At 50.6% G+C, this 13,045-nt stretch overlaps 1 protein-coding gene across 2 annotated transcripts in view; it reads left to right on the forward strand.

The window, feature by feature from the left end:
• Positions 1-9,112: 9,112 nt before the first annotated feature.
• Positions 9,113-13,045, forward strand: part of AHCYL1 (adenosylhomocysteinase like 1) — a 37,874-nt gene continuing 33,941 nt past the window's right edge. Inside the window, exon 1 of one of the 2 annotated variants that reach the window (XM_002919215.4) lies at positions 9,113-9,436. In XM_002919215.4, coding sequence (XP_002919261.2) covers positions 9,317-9,436 — 120 coding nt within the window. In that variant the 5' untranslated portion in view covers positions 9,113-9,316. The remainder of the gene's footprint in view (positions 9,437-13,045) is intronic. The other variant, XM_011224987.3, reaches the window with a different exon arrangement.

Here is a 13,045-nt window from a genome sequence, read left to right on the forward strand (position 1 = left end):
TTAATGATCGATCATGCCTACGTGATAAAAAGTCCATCAATTCCCACAAGTACAGGCTCAGAAAGCTTTCAGATTGACGACCACATGGAGGTGGGGGAGAGTGGTCGCTCCATGTCCTTTCCTACATACTGGGTGTCTCTCCCATCTGGGTGTTCACCTGTATCCTTTATCATATCCTTTATATAAGAACCTGGCAAATATAAGTCAGTGTTTGTGTTTCCCTGAGCTCCGTGAGCAGCTCTGGCAAAGTAATCAAGCCCAAGGAGGGGTCGTTGGAATCTCTGGTCTACAGCTAGCTGGGTGTAGCATGAGTGACAACACGAGTGACAGCCTGAGCGTGCGACTGGCATCTAAGGTGGGGCTGGGGGGTGGAGGTGTCAGTGTTGTGGGACCAAGCCCTTCACCTGTGACATCGGACACTGTCTCCTGATAGATGGTGTTGGAATGGGATTGAATTGTGGGGACCCAGCTGGTGTCACAGAGAATTGCTTGTTCTGGGAAAAAACCACTACACATTTGGAGACCAGAAGTGAGGTGTTCCGTCTAAAAGTAGAGAAGACACACGGGAAAGACACACAGTGGGCGGGAGCTGGGTTACCCCCATTCGTAGGTGGAAAACGGAGTCTTCCCATACACAGCACTGTAACGCCGTTTTTAAGGCTTCCTTTTTCAGCTAGCAATTTTATGATGAGCATCTTTCCGGGTCATTAAGCATTCTTGCATGGTATGGCCTTGACCATAGTTTTGGTGGCTTGCGGCTGTACTTTTCTTTTGCTATTGGAAGTGGGAGAGGGTGATTAATTGAACATTTAAAGTGGTGGAATAACGTGATTGAGAAATCAGCTATATGTGGTTTTCTTGGCTGTGGACTCTTCAGGAAAGAATGTGAAGTATTTTCCCCACATCCTCCCAGGAGGGTGGCCAGAGCTTCCAGTCTTGGAGGTCAAAGGGGACTGGAGCTGGTTTTCCAAGGTGGGGGAGCCGGAGCCTTACCTGGGGGGCAGTGACTTCCAGTACCTGAGAAGAAGGTGCGAGATCACGAGTGTCCACAAGTGGCAGACGTTGAAATCTGGCTGGAACACACATCTTCTCACCCCGCCCCCCCCCCCAGGTGGCAGAACCTGGTATGGGACATGCGACGGCTCTAAGGAGGAAGCAATGCTCACAGACAGGAAGGACCAGCGTTCGGCATGTAGTACAAGGAGCAGGTGTTACTGTGGCCCTTTCCCCTGAAAAAGGACCAGCTGCCCCAGTTTTCCAAGATCAAACCCCTTGTGTGCTTGTTTGGGGATTTTTGTTTTTTTGTTTTTTGTTTTTTGGGTTTGTTTGTTTGTTTGTTTAGATCCAGTGGGCCAGGGGATTTAAGCTTCTCAAGAACTGTGGATGGGGCTTGCGATCAGAGTTAAATAAACCTGGCAAAATAAAAAATACTGGCATTTCTTCCCCAACAAGCGTCATGGAGCTGTTTGTTTCCTCACTTATGCGCGACAATACAAGGAACATTCGTGTGGCTAAAACTGTGTTCATCCTTGATTGCTGGCTGTTTGTTTCAAACATCTCTTGGCCTGGAAAGCAGGGCAAGGTCAGCTGGGCCGGTCAACTCCAGGGATGAAGAGACTAGAACTGGGCAAAGACGGACAGGAGTGGGGGAACCTGGTTCCAATCGTCGCTCTCACTACTGTGCTTTAGAACGCCAAGCAAGTTTCTTTAGCTTTCTGTGTCTCCGTTTTCTGGTCTGTAAAGTTCTGTGGACCCATAAGTCCTTGCCTCTTGGAGCCCTCAGCCTGTAGGAAGTCGAGACAACTTGCCAGTAAATTAAATGACATATTCATGGAAACTGTAAGCAGCTCGGTATCCTCCCATGTGCTCAAACCAGATTGTGGGCCGTGTTCCAGAACATGCTCTGAGTTTTGCACGTCTGGTTTTGCTTTTACTGTTCCCTAGAATGAGTGGCCCTCGCTCCTGCCTGTGGAAATCCCACTAGCCCTTTGAAACTCAACAAAAACGACTCTCCACGAGGTCACCCCCTGAGGAAGCCCTCTTTCTTTCTTCTTCCTCTCGCATCTTATGCCTGAGACTCCAGTCATCAGGGTACACTTTGCAAGCTCCCTGAGGGCAGGGGCTGGGCCCCCACAGAATCCAGCCCAGGAGGCCATGTTATGGTGCAGCCAAATGTTTATGGAACTAAAATTGGGACTTGGGCCTAGGCTTGGCTCAAGTTTCAGGCTATTTCAGGCCCTGGAATGGGTGGGGCGATGAAGGGAATGCTGGGGCTGTGAGATAAAAGGCCTGAGCGGGAATGTGGCCTGGGCTTCACTGCCTGGAAGGGTCTCTCTGCCTCCCTCCTCTCCCCCACCACCCAAGAGGGCACGGGAAAACACTGTGTACTAGGGACTCTTCCATCAGACCTCTGTGGGCCCCTTAGGACCTTGCCCCGCCCACCCCTTCCCTGGGTCCCCGGGGTGGGGGTGGGGTAGGCCAAGGCCCAAGCAGGTCTGCAGGAAATGGTTGGAGGGGCTGTGGGGAGAGGTTCACGTCCAAGCTCCTGGTCTCCGCTTGGGCCCCACTGTTGCTTTGGGTCTAAAACGTTGTGTTGACCCTTTGTCCGGGCTCTGTTTGGAGTGTGGAAGTGGCATGAGCTCATGCAAGAGGCCGAGGAGCCTTTCCTCACTGCTGCAGAATGGGACAAATGCTGAGGGTGGGGATAAGGGAGGTTAACTCTTTTCCTGAGGACGAGTCCAGGCTTGCCATGGCTAAGGCAGAGACTTCACCCCTCAGATGGCCACCCAGGCAGAACTCCTGTACATCACGGGGCAGAAGGGAGGTTTGCAAGATCAAGACGGACGGGTGTGAGGGGCCGTGCTGGGAATCCAGGTTAGCTATAGGAAGGCCTGGGAGGGTGAAATGGTTAATGGTTTGTTGAAAAACAGGGAGAGTCCCTCCTCCAGGGGCCCAGCTGGCTGCAAAACCAGGAGCAGAGGCTCCAGGGGTGATGCAATGGGGCCCGCCCTGCACACCAGAGAGGGTGAGGAAGGCAGGCTCCCACCCAGCAGCAGCCTCCGCACCGACAGCTGACCACGTTCCTCCAGCTCCAACTAGCCAACCTTGTGGCAGGGCTTTTGGATGGGGCAGGATCCCAGCTACCAGAGACTTAGAGAGTTGAAGCTTCTGGCTATTCCACTGCATCCGGCCCCAGTGCCCTTACAGTCAAGGCAAATCCCTCTCCGAGCCCCCAACGGCAGATCCAATCAACCTGGCCTACCTCTTGTCTCTTCCAAATTCAAGACCATTTCCAGCCCTAGGGGCAGGTGGTTGGTGGCAGGTAGTGAGCGAAGGCTGGTGAGAGACGGGGATGGGCAATGAAGTCCCGGATCCCAGCAAACTTGTACCTCCGCCTCACCAGCCTCCATTGTCTTGGGACAGGATATCTGCCAGGGAGACAGTATTCTAGAAACTTCTAAGACTCAGGATAAAGCCAAGGGTCGGTAAGTCGATGCAAAATCTGAAGATGGACAGCCGTCCTCCTCCCCACCCTGAGGTCTGGCATGATAAATGCAGTTTACTTCTCAGAAGGGCTTTGCAGGGTGTGGCACGTGGAGAGAGGAAGGAGGAGGGCCCCACTCTGAAAAGGTATGGGGGGGGACAGATTTTGAGACCAAGTCCGGCTATTGATGTTAAGCCCCATGAGGACAGGAACAGTGTCTGTCTTGTTGACTGCAGGCTCCCTGGCATCCAGCCCATCCCCTGACAAAAAGCCTGTGCTTAGTAAGTAACTGACTGGCAGAGACCGGGGGCACACAGGCTGATGCCCAAGGCCAGTTTGACAATTTCTGGAGTCTGCTTTTTTGGTAAACTCCTTACCACTAGCACACAGTACACACGCACAAACACACACACACACACTCACAGGCACAAGAAAGTACACAGAGTAGCACAAAGAGCCATCAAAACAGATTCCTTGAACATTGTTTACAGTCACTGGCTGCTTGCTCAGCCTTAACTTTTACCGGCTACAGCTTTGAAAATCAAAAACTGAAGAAAGATACATCAGGCTCTCTGGTCCAACCCAGAAGAAAGCATTTGAGGAAGTCTGGAGGGGCTGCTGGATACACAGTAGCCAGACCCCAGGCCAGGCTGGGCCAGGGAGGTGGCCGTGGCTCACAGCTGGGACAGTTCCAGCCGCACCTCGCACCTCGCAAGGAAGCACAATCGCAGTGTAAACAAGGAACTCAGCACCAGCACTGCCGAGCAGCTTGCTGCTGGGAAGCGGTGCACCGAGAGAATTCCAAATTCTCGACAATAACACCTTCCCCTCCAGACTTTTTAGCTGGAGCCACATTTTGGTAACTTACATTTGCACAATACTTGTAACTTGTTCAAAGCTCTTTGATATTTATTATTTTATGAGATTGGATCATCACGGGCCCCAGATGGAAAGCTAGCCCCCTTGTTGTGCATGAAGAAACGGAGGCCCAGAAAGGGCCAGAAAGGCCCGGGACTCCAACAGCCAAGTTGGTAGCAGAGTCAAGACTTGAGAGGTCGCATCGCTGTCTATCCAGATGCCCGGCTTCGCTCCACACCACGCAGCCTCCCCGTGAGTCAGCCATCACGAGTTCCAAGCACTGGGCCTCACATCCCCTATGGCTGAAAGGTGCTGTCCCCCCAGTTCCTATTTATAGCCGGGACCATGGGCCCACTGTTTACATTTTTGCTCCTTCTCTCTGGCAGGACCTGGAAGCTGTGACCCAACCTTGTCTATTTTGCTTGAAAGCCTATCCCGCTCTGACTCCTACTCTCACGCACACTTTATTCAGACGGTACTAAGTTGAAAACCAGGACCCAGCACTAGGAACACAGTGAAGCTGACTTTTATGGCAAGATGATGGAGCGCTTGGGAAACACTGACGAGGACAAGCATGTAAGCAATCTCTGTATGTGGTAATGTGTTTTTGAAATATTATAATCTGATCAAAGCAGAGCACAAAGCGACATGCACCTACTGATCGCAGTCTGTAAATGCCAGCTTCTGCAAATGGCCAAGGACTGGAAGTGAACTCAGAGAGATGTAAAGAGATTTTTATCTTCACAGGTCTTTCTTTCCTATAGTGTTCCAAACAATAATAAATAATAAATATGACTGTAAGAAGCAGAGGACGAGGCAGAGAAGGAGAAGGCCCCCAGGGGACTGTCCATCAAAAGTGCTTGAGTTACAAAGGGGGGGCGGAGACTGGACTTGGGGACTGTAGGGGCTGGGTGGGAGGCGGGAGCCAGGCATGCCTGCCGAGCCAGTGCCCCCACCCCACCCCGAGATGCAGAGGTGCAGCTGGGAGTCTCACCTCTGGGGGTCCCTCAGGGCCAGGAAGGCAGATGGGCAATCTGGAGTCCTGCTTCAGGGGCCCCCTTCATGTCAGTGTTCATAGTGCCTCCCAGAGTTGTGCAACAGGGAGGCCCTGGGACAGAAAGAAGATGGGAGAGCCACTGAGCCTTGCTCCCTTGCTTCTGCGGTCATCCAAGATCTCTTGCAATTTTTCTGCACCTTTCATTGTGGAGGGCTAAAGGGAGGCCTGGCCTACAGAAGGCGAACGGCCTCCACAGGGAGGCCAGCCTTGCTCTGTGGGGTGCCAGCCTGGCTGGGTATGAAAGGCATGAAAGGCACCAACCTAGGCTCCCCTGGCACTGGGGGACAGAGCCCTCCACAGACATATCAAACTTGACATGTCTGAAGCTGACTCCTTATCTCAGCAGCCCCTCCGCCCAGACTTGCTTCTCCTCCCATGCTCCCCATCCCGGTGGATGTCAGCTCCGCCCACCCACGGCTTGCCAGGATCTGCAGGATCCTTCAGCTCTCACTCTGCTCCATTTTGCACCCTAGGCCCCACCTGCACTGAGATATTTACAGTGCCCGTAATACACCAGGTTATTCATCCCAATTCATCTCTACCCTCAGGCTCCCCCTTTCTAGAGCAGGGTCACTTCGGGCCCCGAGGCTTGTTGGCACCTTCCCTCCACCACACACAACAGATGCACCTGTCTTTGGGGCTCTGCTCTTCTCAAACGTGGGCCCCTGGTCATTGTTCTCATCTGCGTGTGGATTGTGCTGTTCAGGGGGGAGCAAGTCAGATAGGTGGGTGGGCAGGCCAAGGACAGGCCATTTCTTGCCATTCATGAGAGGCAACCCCCTTAGCTGGGCCAAGTGGGACCATCTAGGAGGGAGAGGGGCGGCATGCAACAGATCTCACCCATATTATGTCATCACATTCTCTGGCTGGATCAGTTCTTTGGGCTCCAGCCCACACATGGTGGGGGCAATAGCAGCCAGCCATGTCCTTGGCAGCAGGCTGATTTCCAGGAAGGCCTGGGCCCTGGCCCGATGTGAACCACATAGATCTGCCACCTTTTCCAGGGTAGGGAGTACTGCCCCTCCTGCCTTCTAGTCTAAGTACCCAGTTCCCCTAGGTCGGCCTCCCCAACCTCCCCTTGGGCCAGGTGCTCAGGTAAGCGGAATCAGACCTGCCGGTCTCCTTCCTGGTTCAAACTGCAAAGGTACTGCTCCGTCGAGGCCTGGCTCTGTCTTCAGCATTCTCAGCTGCAGCCACGGCCAAGTCTATGAGCAAGGTGTTAGGGAAAACCTGTTACTTTGATTGAGGAGGAGTCAGAGAGAGGGGATCTTCCACCTCCAGGATCGCAGTGATGGCTAAACGCATGGCAGAACTTGGGCTCAGAGAGACAAAGCTCTCAGACAATGGGAGTTTTAAAAATTAGATTCAAAGGACAGACACATATATGTTTTTTTGTGTGTGTGTGTTTTTTTGTTTGTGGGGTTTTTTTTGTTTTTTGTTTTTTTTTGTTTTTGTTGCTGTTGTTTTTAAAAAGCTATCCTAAGTCACATGTTTTCCTATTCTAGGGATGTGGAGTTTTCACCTCTGTTCCAACTGGCTCTGCCTTTGTTCCCTGAGCAGGCACCTCTGATCCCTGGACTCTGACAGCAGTTTGGGCAAACCCACAGGATACAAGCTACTTTAGGCTGTAGGTCCAAAGACTCCTGGGTGGGCAAGTCTGGCTCCTGGCCCCAGCTGAGAGATAAAGAGGAAGGTATCTGTCTGGCACCCTTGTGGATGAATCTGGTATTCTGGTCCCCCTGCTCTCTGTCCCTTCTGATACAGGAATACTGCTGAGAGGGAAGTTGGGGGCTTGAAAGAGTGGGCAGATGAGAGAATTCGAACAGTTAAGATGAGGATCTGCAGAAGTAGGTGGGCACTTTCGCAGCCGGATTCAAACAGACAGGCCCCTGGGGCGGGGTGGTTGGAACATGGGCTTCTCTGACTAAGACTCTAAGGCCCCAGAGACATGTATTTCACACTCTTCCCAGTCTTGAACCCAAACCAGTGGAAAATATGTCATTTCAAACCACAGCTTCTTTCTTGAAAGAGTTGAACCTGTCAAAGACCTAGTGGGCTTCTGGATGTAAGGAGGTGGGCTTGGTGGGGCAGGGGGAATTTGAGAAAAGGGCACTGGAAGGACCTGAACTACTCATCGCGGTAGAGAGGAATCTGGCTTCGCAGAGTCAATCAAGGAGGAGAGAGGGAGGTGGCGGCATGGGAAGGAAGGAACAGATGGAATAACTGGGTGACTGGGCATTAAGGAGGACATGTGACATAATGAGCATTGGTTGTTACAAACAATTGATAAATCACCAAACTCTACCTCTGAAACGAATAATACACTAGATATTAATTAATTGAATTAAAATAAAATAAAAAGGGAGTAACAGGAGGAAGCCACATTAGACAGCAGTGGGGTAGAGGAACTTTGTGAGTTGGTGTGGCCAGTGAGAAACCCCAGGTGACAAGATAGCCAAAATAACTTTTCAGAACATTTCAGAAATGTGATTTTAAATTGTTTGCTGTGTGATGTAATCTCTCCCCTGTGGCCCACAAACCTTCATTAAAAGTTCTGCTACACGTTACAGCATTATTTTTGCAGTTGTTTTGGAATAGGGGTGGGGGTTGAAAGGAGAAGGGGCTGTGTTCCATATTTGAATTGACAGCAGGAACTAAGGAAACAGCCACACTGCCAGAATAGTGAATAAAACTTCAGATGAAGCAGAAAACTAGAGCCAGAGGTAACCATGAAATTCTAAGTGCCCCCCCCCATCCAGGAATCACAGAAATCCTGGGGAGGGCACTGGACTTTCCACAGGACATGGGCATCCAGCCAGTGTCATTTAAATCTCAAAGGACATGCTACCTCAGCTGACATCAGGGTCCAAATAGGCTTTGCCTCTGCAGCTGGACTAAACCTTGCAAAACATAAAATGCTTTGCACACGCCTTTACTATCCAGGGCCTTAGCATAGAGCACATAGTAGGGGCCAGTAAAAGAATGCCCTGGGTGCTACCGGGAGCTAGCAGAGTCTATGCTTGGGAGGGGGAGCAGGAAAACCATTCATTCAGGATAGGACTTCTCTCTCCCACCCCCAAATCCCTTCCTTCTCTCCACTCTCTGCCCATTAGCCCTATCCCAATGGCCAGATAACATTAGCTCTGAGGCCTTAAGGTCTTGTAAACAAGCAAGACCCAGGGGAGACGGTGGTGGAAGAGCGCACAAAAGGTTGTGCGGAAACGAAACTGCTCTGAGTCTGTTCTGCTCACTCTTGATGGGGTGAGCAGGAGGGGAAGGGGCTGCTGGTCCAAACGGTCTGGGGCAGTGAATGGGTTGTCTGGGTCCCTGCCTATTTCCTGGTACTGGCTGTAGAATGCGTCGCATAGGGCTCTGCTCTTTGCTTCCAAACAACCCCCTTACGCCTTTCTGAGGCCTTGCGGGGAACCCCACAGCCCAAAGAAACCCCTTTCCCCCGCCAACTTCCGAGGCCTCCTCGCGGAACCACGCGCCTCTCACAGGGCTGATGCCGCCACCTGGCGGCGGAAAGTGTCTGGCTTACTCGGGGAACCAGCGAGGCAGGAAGAAGAAGGCGTGGCTTCTGCAGCCTGGTCCGGCGTGGTGACGTCATGACAGGGCGCCGTTTCTCCCCGCCTCTTCCCCTTACCCCGCCCCGCTCGGAGCTGCCAGTACTTGACGTGGCGTCACCCTCCTCTACCCTTACTTTGCGTGCGTGTTTGCGTGCGGCGGAGGTGGCGGCGCGGGCCGGTCGGAGCTCGGCGCTGCTGCTTTTGGTGCTCCTGCTGCCGCGGTCGCTGTCCGGCTGGTTTAGACTGCTGAGCGGACGAGACGCTGGACACAGCACCTTAGCACCGGGCGCGCCGGTGAGGGAAAGAGGCGGGGGCGGCGGGTCAGCCGCGGGCCGGGCCGGCCGGGGGATGTCGATGCCTGACGCGATGCCGCTGCCCGGGGTCGGGGAGGAGCTGAAGCAGGCCAAGGAGATTGAGGACGCTGAGAAGTACTCCTTCATGGCCACCGTCACCAAGGCGCCCAAGAAGGTGCGGGGGCTCTGGGTGGCGGCGGGGGCCTGGGATGGGGCCTCGCGGAAGGGGCGCGAGCGAGCCCAGGGTCCGGGCTCCAGCTAGTTCGGGACTTCAGGGGCCGGGTTTGAGGTGGTCCGGGACGACGGAGGTGGTGTGAGGGGTGGTGGGTGAGTGACCCCAGGCCTATCCCGAGCTGGAAAGGCCGCCCCTGACCTCACTTTCCTTTGTCCCTCGGCCCTAGTCCTCCGGGATCTTTCTGAAACCCGAAAGGGCCGGGCCTTAAATTTGCCGCTGACTTTTCCTGGATGAAGGGCCTTTCGAAGACGGGAGGGGGGTGCGGGTGAGCCAAGTCAGTCGACCCTTGTGACCGGCCCCAGGGGATGGCGCTGTACAGAAAATCTCCCCTCAGGTGAGTGGGTAAATCTGGCAGAGCTGCTTTGGGCATCTTTGGGAGCAGTGGCTGGTTTATCCAACAACTGCGTGCTAGCTTGGAGGCAAGAGGAAAAAATACGTGGAGCTAGCTCTTTTATGCAGGTGAAAGCAGCGAGGGCAGCGTGAGATTGAAAGGGAAAGTATGATTTTCACCTTCTGTGGTCATCCAGTTGCTTCAAACATATGTAAGGTATTAAGGCTTGGAGGTTGGTGACAGCAGACACTGTCATGGATACAGATTGATCCTAGTCATGTGAATAGATCACTTAGGCATCCCTTGAGAAAAGAGCTTGGGTGGGTTGGAGGGGTGGGTGGTAAGGAAGGATTGCTCATTCTTCACCGCACTTAACTGAGGCAGAACAAGTTTAGTCTATTGTGCTGCGGGTTGAGCTCAAAGACACCTTCTAATTCTCTTGTCGTGAAAGATTAAATAGCAACCTTTGGAGATTTTAGTCTAACTAGCTCTCTGAACGGTGGAATTGGGATCCCAAGTGCTTTGTGAGCATTTGCTGCCAACCACGTCTTGACTTTCCACATACCTGGCACCCAGTTAACAGTAGACCAGAGAACCTTTGCAGAGAGGTGACCTTTCTGAAACCAGTGAGAATCTGGATAAATATTTCCCTCCTGTAAAGACAGTGTTTCAAGGCTGTCTCTGCTTGCAGTGTTTGATAGGATGCAGTGCTTGTGTAAGCTGAATACAAGGTTTGCAGGAATAGTTATAGTCCTTGAGGCTCCTACACCTGAATTAGTTAAGCTGTCATAGTGGGAGGGATGACTTTGTTTTTAAAGGGGATTAATCTGCCACTCCAGAAATCAAATCAGTGCTGTAGCTCTGTTTTCCCACAAAATTAAGAAACTTACCAATAGAATGCCTTAAAAAGGTAGTAGGAGATCCTTTGATTCTGTGGAGTCTGATTAACCTTATTTTTAGTGGTCTCAGTTCAGTTGACTGCTTTGTTGGAGCAGTAACTGTAATCTGCACCATTTGGAGACACAGTCATAGCCTTTCTAAGAATGCTTAAGGGTAATACCTACGATAAGTTAGGAGAAAGCCCTGGTACCCTAATTCCCTGAACTCTTCCTCTCCCCCTTAGCCTATCCTCTTTTGTCTAGTTGCTTCAGGGATTAAGCGTCTTTATTCTTACGTGCCTTAATTTTAGTAAGCCTGTATTCTTGCAAGTGCCCCTTATTAGTAAGGCAGTGTTTGTACTGTAGATTATAAACTCCCTATAGGCAGGGACTCTTGTTCACCAGTGTATGTATTGTGCCTAGCTCTGTACTTAGCGTATAGTAGTTATTCAAATATTAATTGCCTACCTGGCTAACTAGTAATTGAGATGTCTGTAGGACCACCTACCAGGAATAAATATTCCTTTTCCTCCTTTCTTCCCAGGAGGAATATTGTTAACGTATTATTGTCAAGCCAAATGCTAATGATTTTAAAGCCTCATTCCATTAGCTGAAATGAGCAGTCTCTGCCAGGAATGTGGGAAGACCCTATTATAAGTCTCCATTTGTTGGTAAATGTACCCCCGTGTTTCTTATTAATCTTGCTCTTTCCGAGGTTTGTTGTTTAGCATTTACACAGCACTTTGTATTAACGTGATTTATGATGACTAATTACCCTTCCCCTAGTGATGATAAAAGGCATTTATTTAGTTAATGAGTTGACTGAGGACTAGTCAAGGTCACATAGCAAAGTTCTAGGTGATCGTTTTTTCAGAACAACTGAATTGGACATTATGACTTAAGTCACTTTTGTACCTCTGCCATGTGTGGATAATGTGAGAAAGCCTGAGAAAAGAGAAAAAATGCAGCGTGTTGTGTACTGAATGATGTAAGAAAAAGGCCTCTTCAAAAGGTGCCGGCCTTACCCTGTGAGGATTCCAGTGTGGCTCTAGACCAAGTAAGCCTTGGATCATTCCAAGCCCCAAGGCCCCTCAGGAAGTGAGGTGCCAGTCAGGCTGTAGGTTACTCTAGGGTGACCTTGGTGGTTCTTAGATCAGATTCCAGTGTAACTGGTGAAATTTTATTCACTTTGGGAGAAGAGTAGATGTCCATCAATTAAAAGCATAGATTGAGATTCTTCAACTATAATCATAACTTGGTGTTGTATGCCCCAGGGTCTACCACGGTACTGTGAAGTTAATAGGACTTGTTGGTTTGATTCAAGGTTTGATCTGGGTGTCAAGAAGTCAACTAAATGAGTACCACCTTAAGCAAGTGAGGTTTTGTGCCTCAGTTTCCTCATCTGCCAAATAAGTGCTTTTTATTTGGAACAGGTAGAGATAGGTGCATGTTGGGAGCTAAGATTGCAAAAGTGGTTTTAAGCAAATCTGTTAGTATACTTACACTCCCTCTTTTTAGTGAGCATTTGAGATGGCTTATAACACAAGACACATACAGTATAGATAGAGAGTCAAAACTAGGGGCACCTGGTTTGCTCAGGCAGTTAAATGTCTGCCTTTGGCTCAGGTCATGATCCCAGGGTCCTGGGATCGAGTCCCACATCAGGCTCCCTGCTCAGTGCGGAGCATGCTTCTCCCTCTCCCCTCTGCTTGTGCGCTTGCTCACGCTCGCTCTCGCTCGCTCTCGCTCTCTCAAACATAAATAAATCTTTAAGAAAAGAGAAAAGAAAGTCAAAACTATAGAAGGAAGGAAAAAATACTAACCATGACGGCTATGACAATGGATGAGGCTGATCGTCACATGCAGTGCCACAATTTCTAGGAGTCAGAGGATAAAGGGAATCACATTAGCAGATGTGGGAAATAACACATGTACCATTTTCTTGGGAAGACGGCTTTGGCTGACACAAAGTTCTAAAGGAGATTTTCGTGGGACAGTATTAACAGCTACAGTATGAGTCACGCGGTAAGGCTTGTTCACAACTGTTACTGTTGGTTTCACATTGTATTGCCAGGAAAATTTGGGTGAGGAAAGGGGTCCCTTAGTTGTTAGGGTAGTGTACGTTATGCCACAACTAAAGAGAATCCTTGTTTAATGTTGGCAGTTATCAGTCGACCCAAATAAACCCGCTAGTTCTCCATAATCACTGGGTATTTATCCCTCTTTCTGCTACTTTGTATTACGGGAGTGAGAGCTGTCCTTGGGCCTTTGGAAATTGACATTGTATCAAGTTGCTTTTTTTTTTTCTTCTCCCTAAGACTAAACCGAAATCTCCAGCTT

Source organism: Ailuropoda melanoleuca, chromosome 2, assembly GCF_002007445.2.
Source record: "Ailuropoda melanoleuca isolate Jingjing chromosome 2, ASM200744v2, whole genome shotgun sequence".
In the NCBI taxonomy this organism is placed as follows: Eukaryota; Metazoa; Chordata; class Mammalia; order Carnivora; family Ursidae; genus Ailuropoda; species Ailuropoda melanoleuca.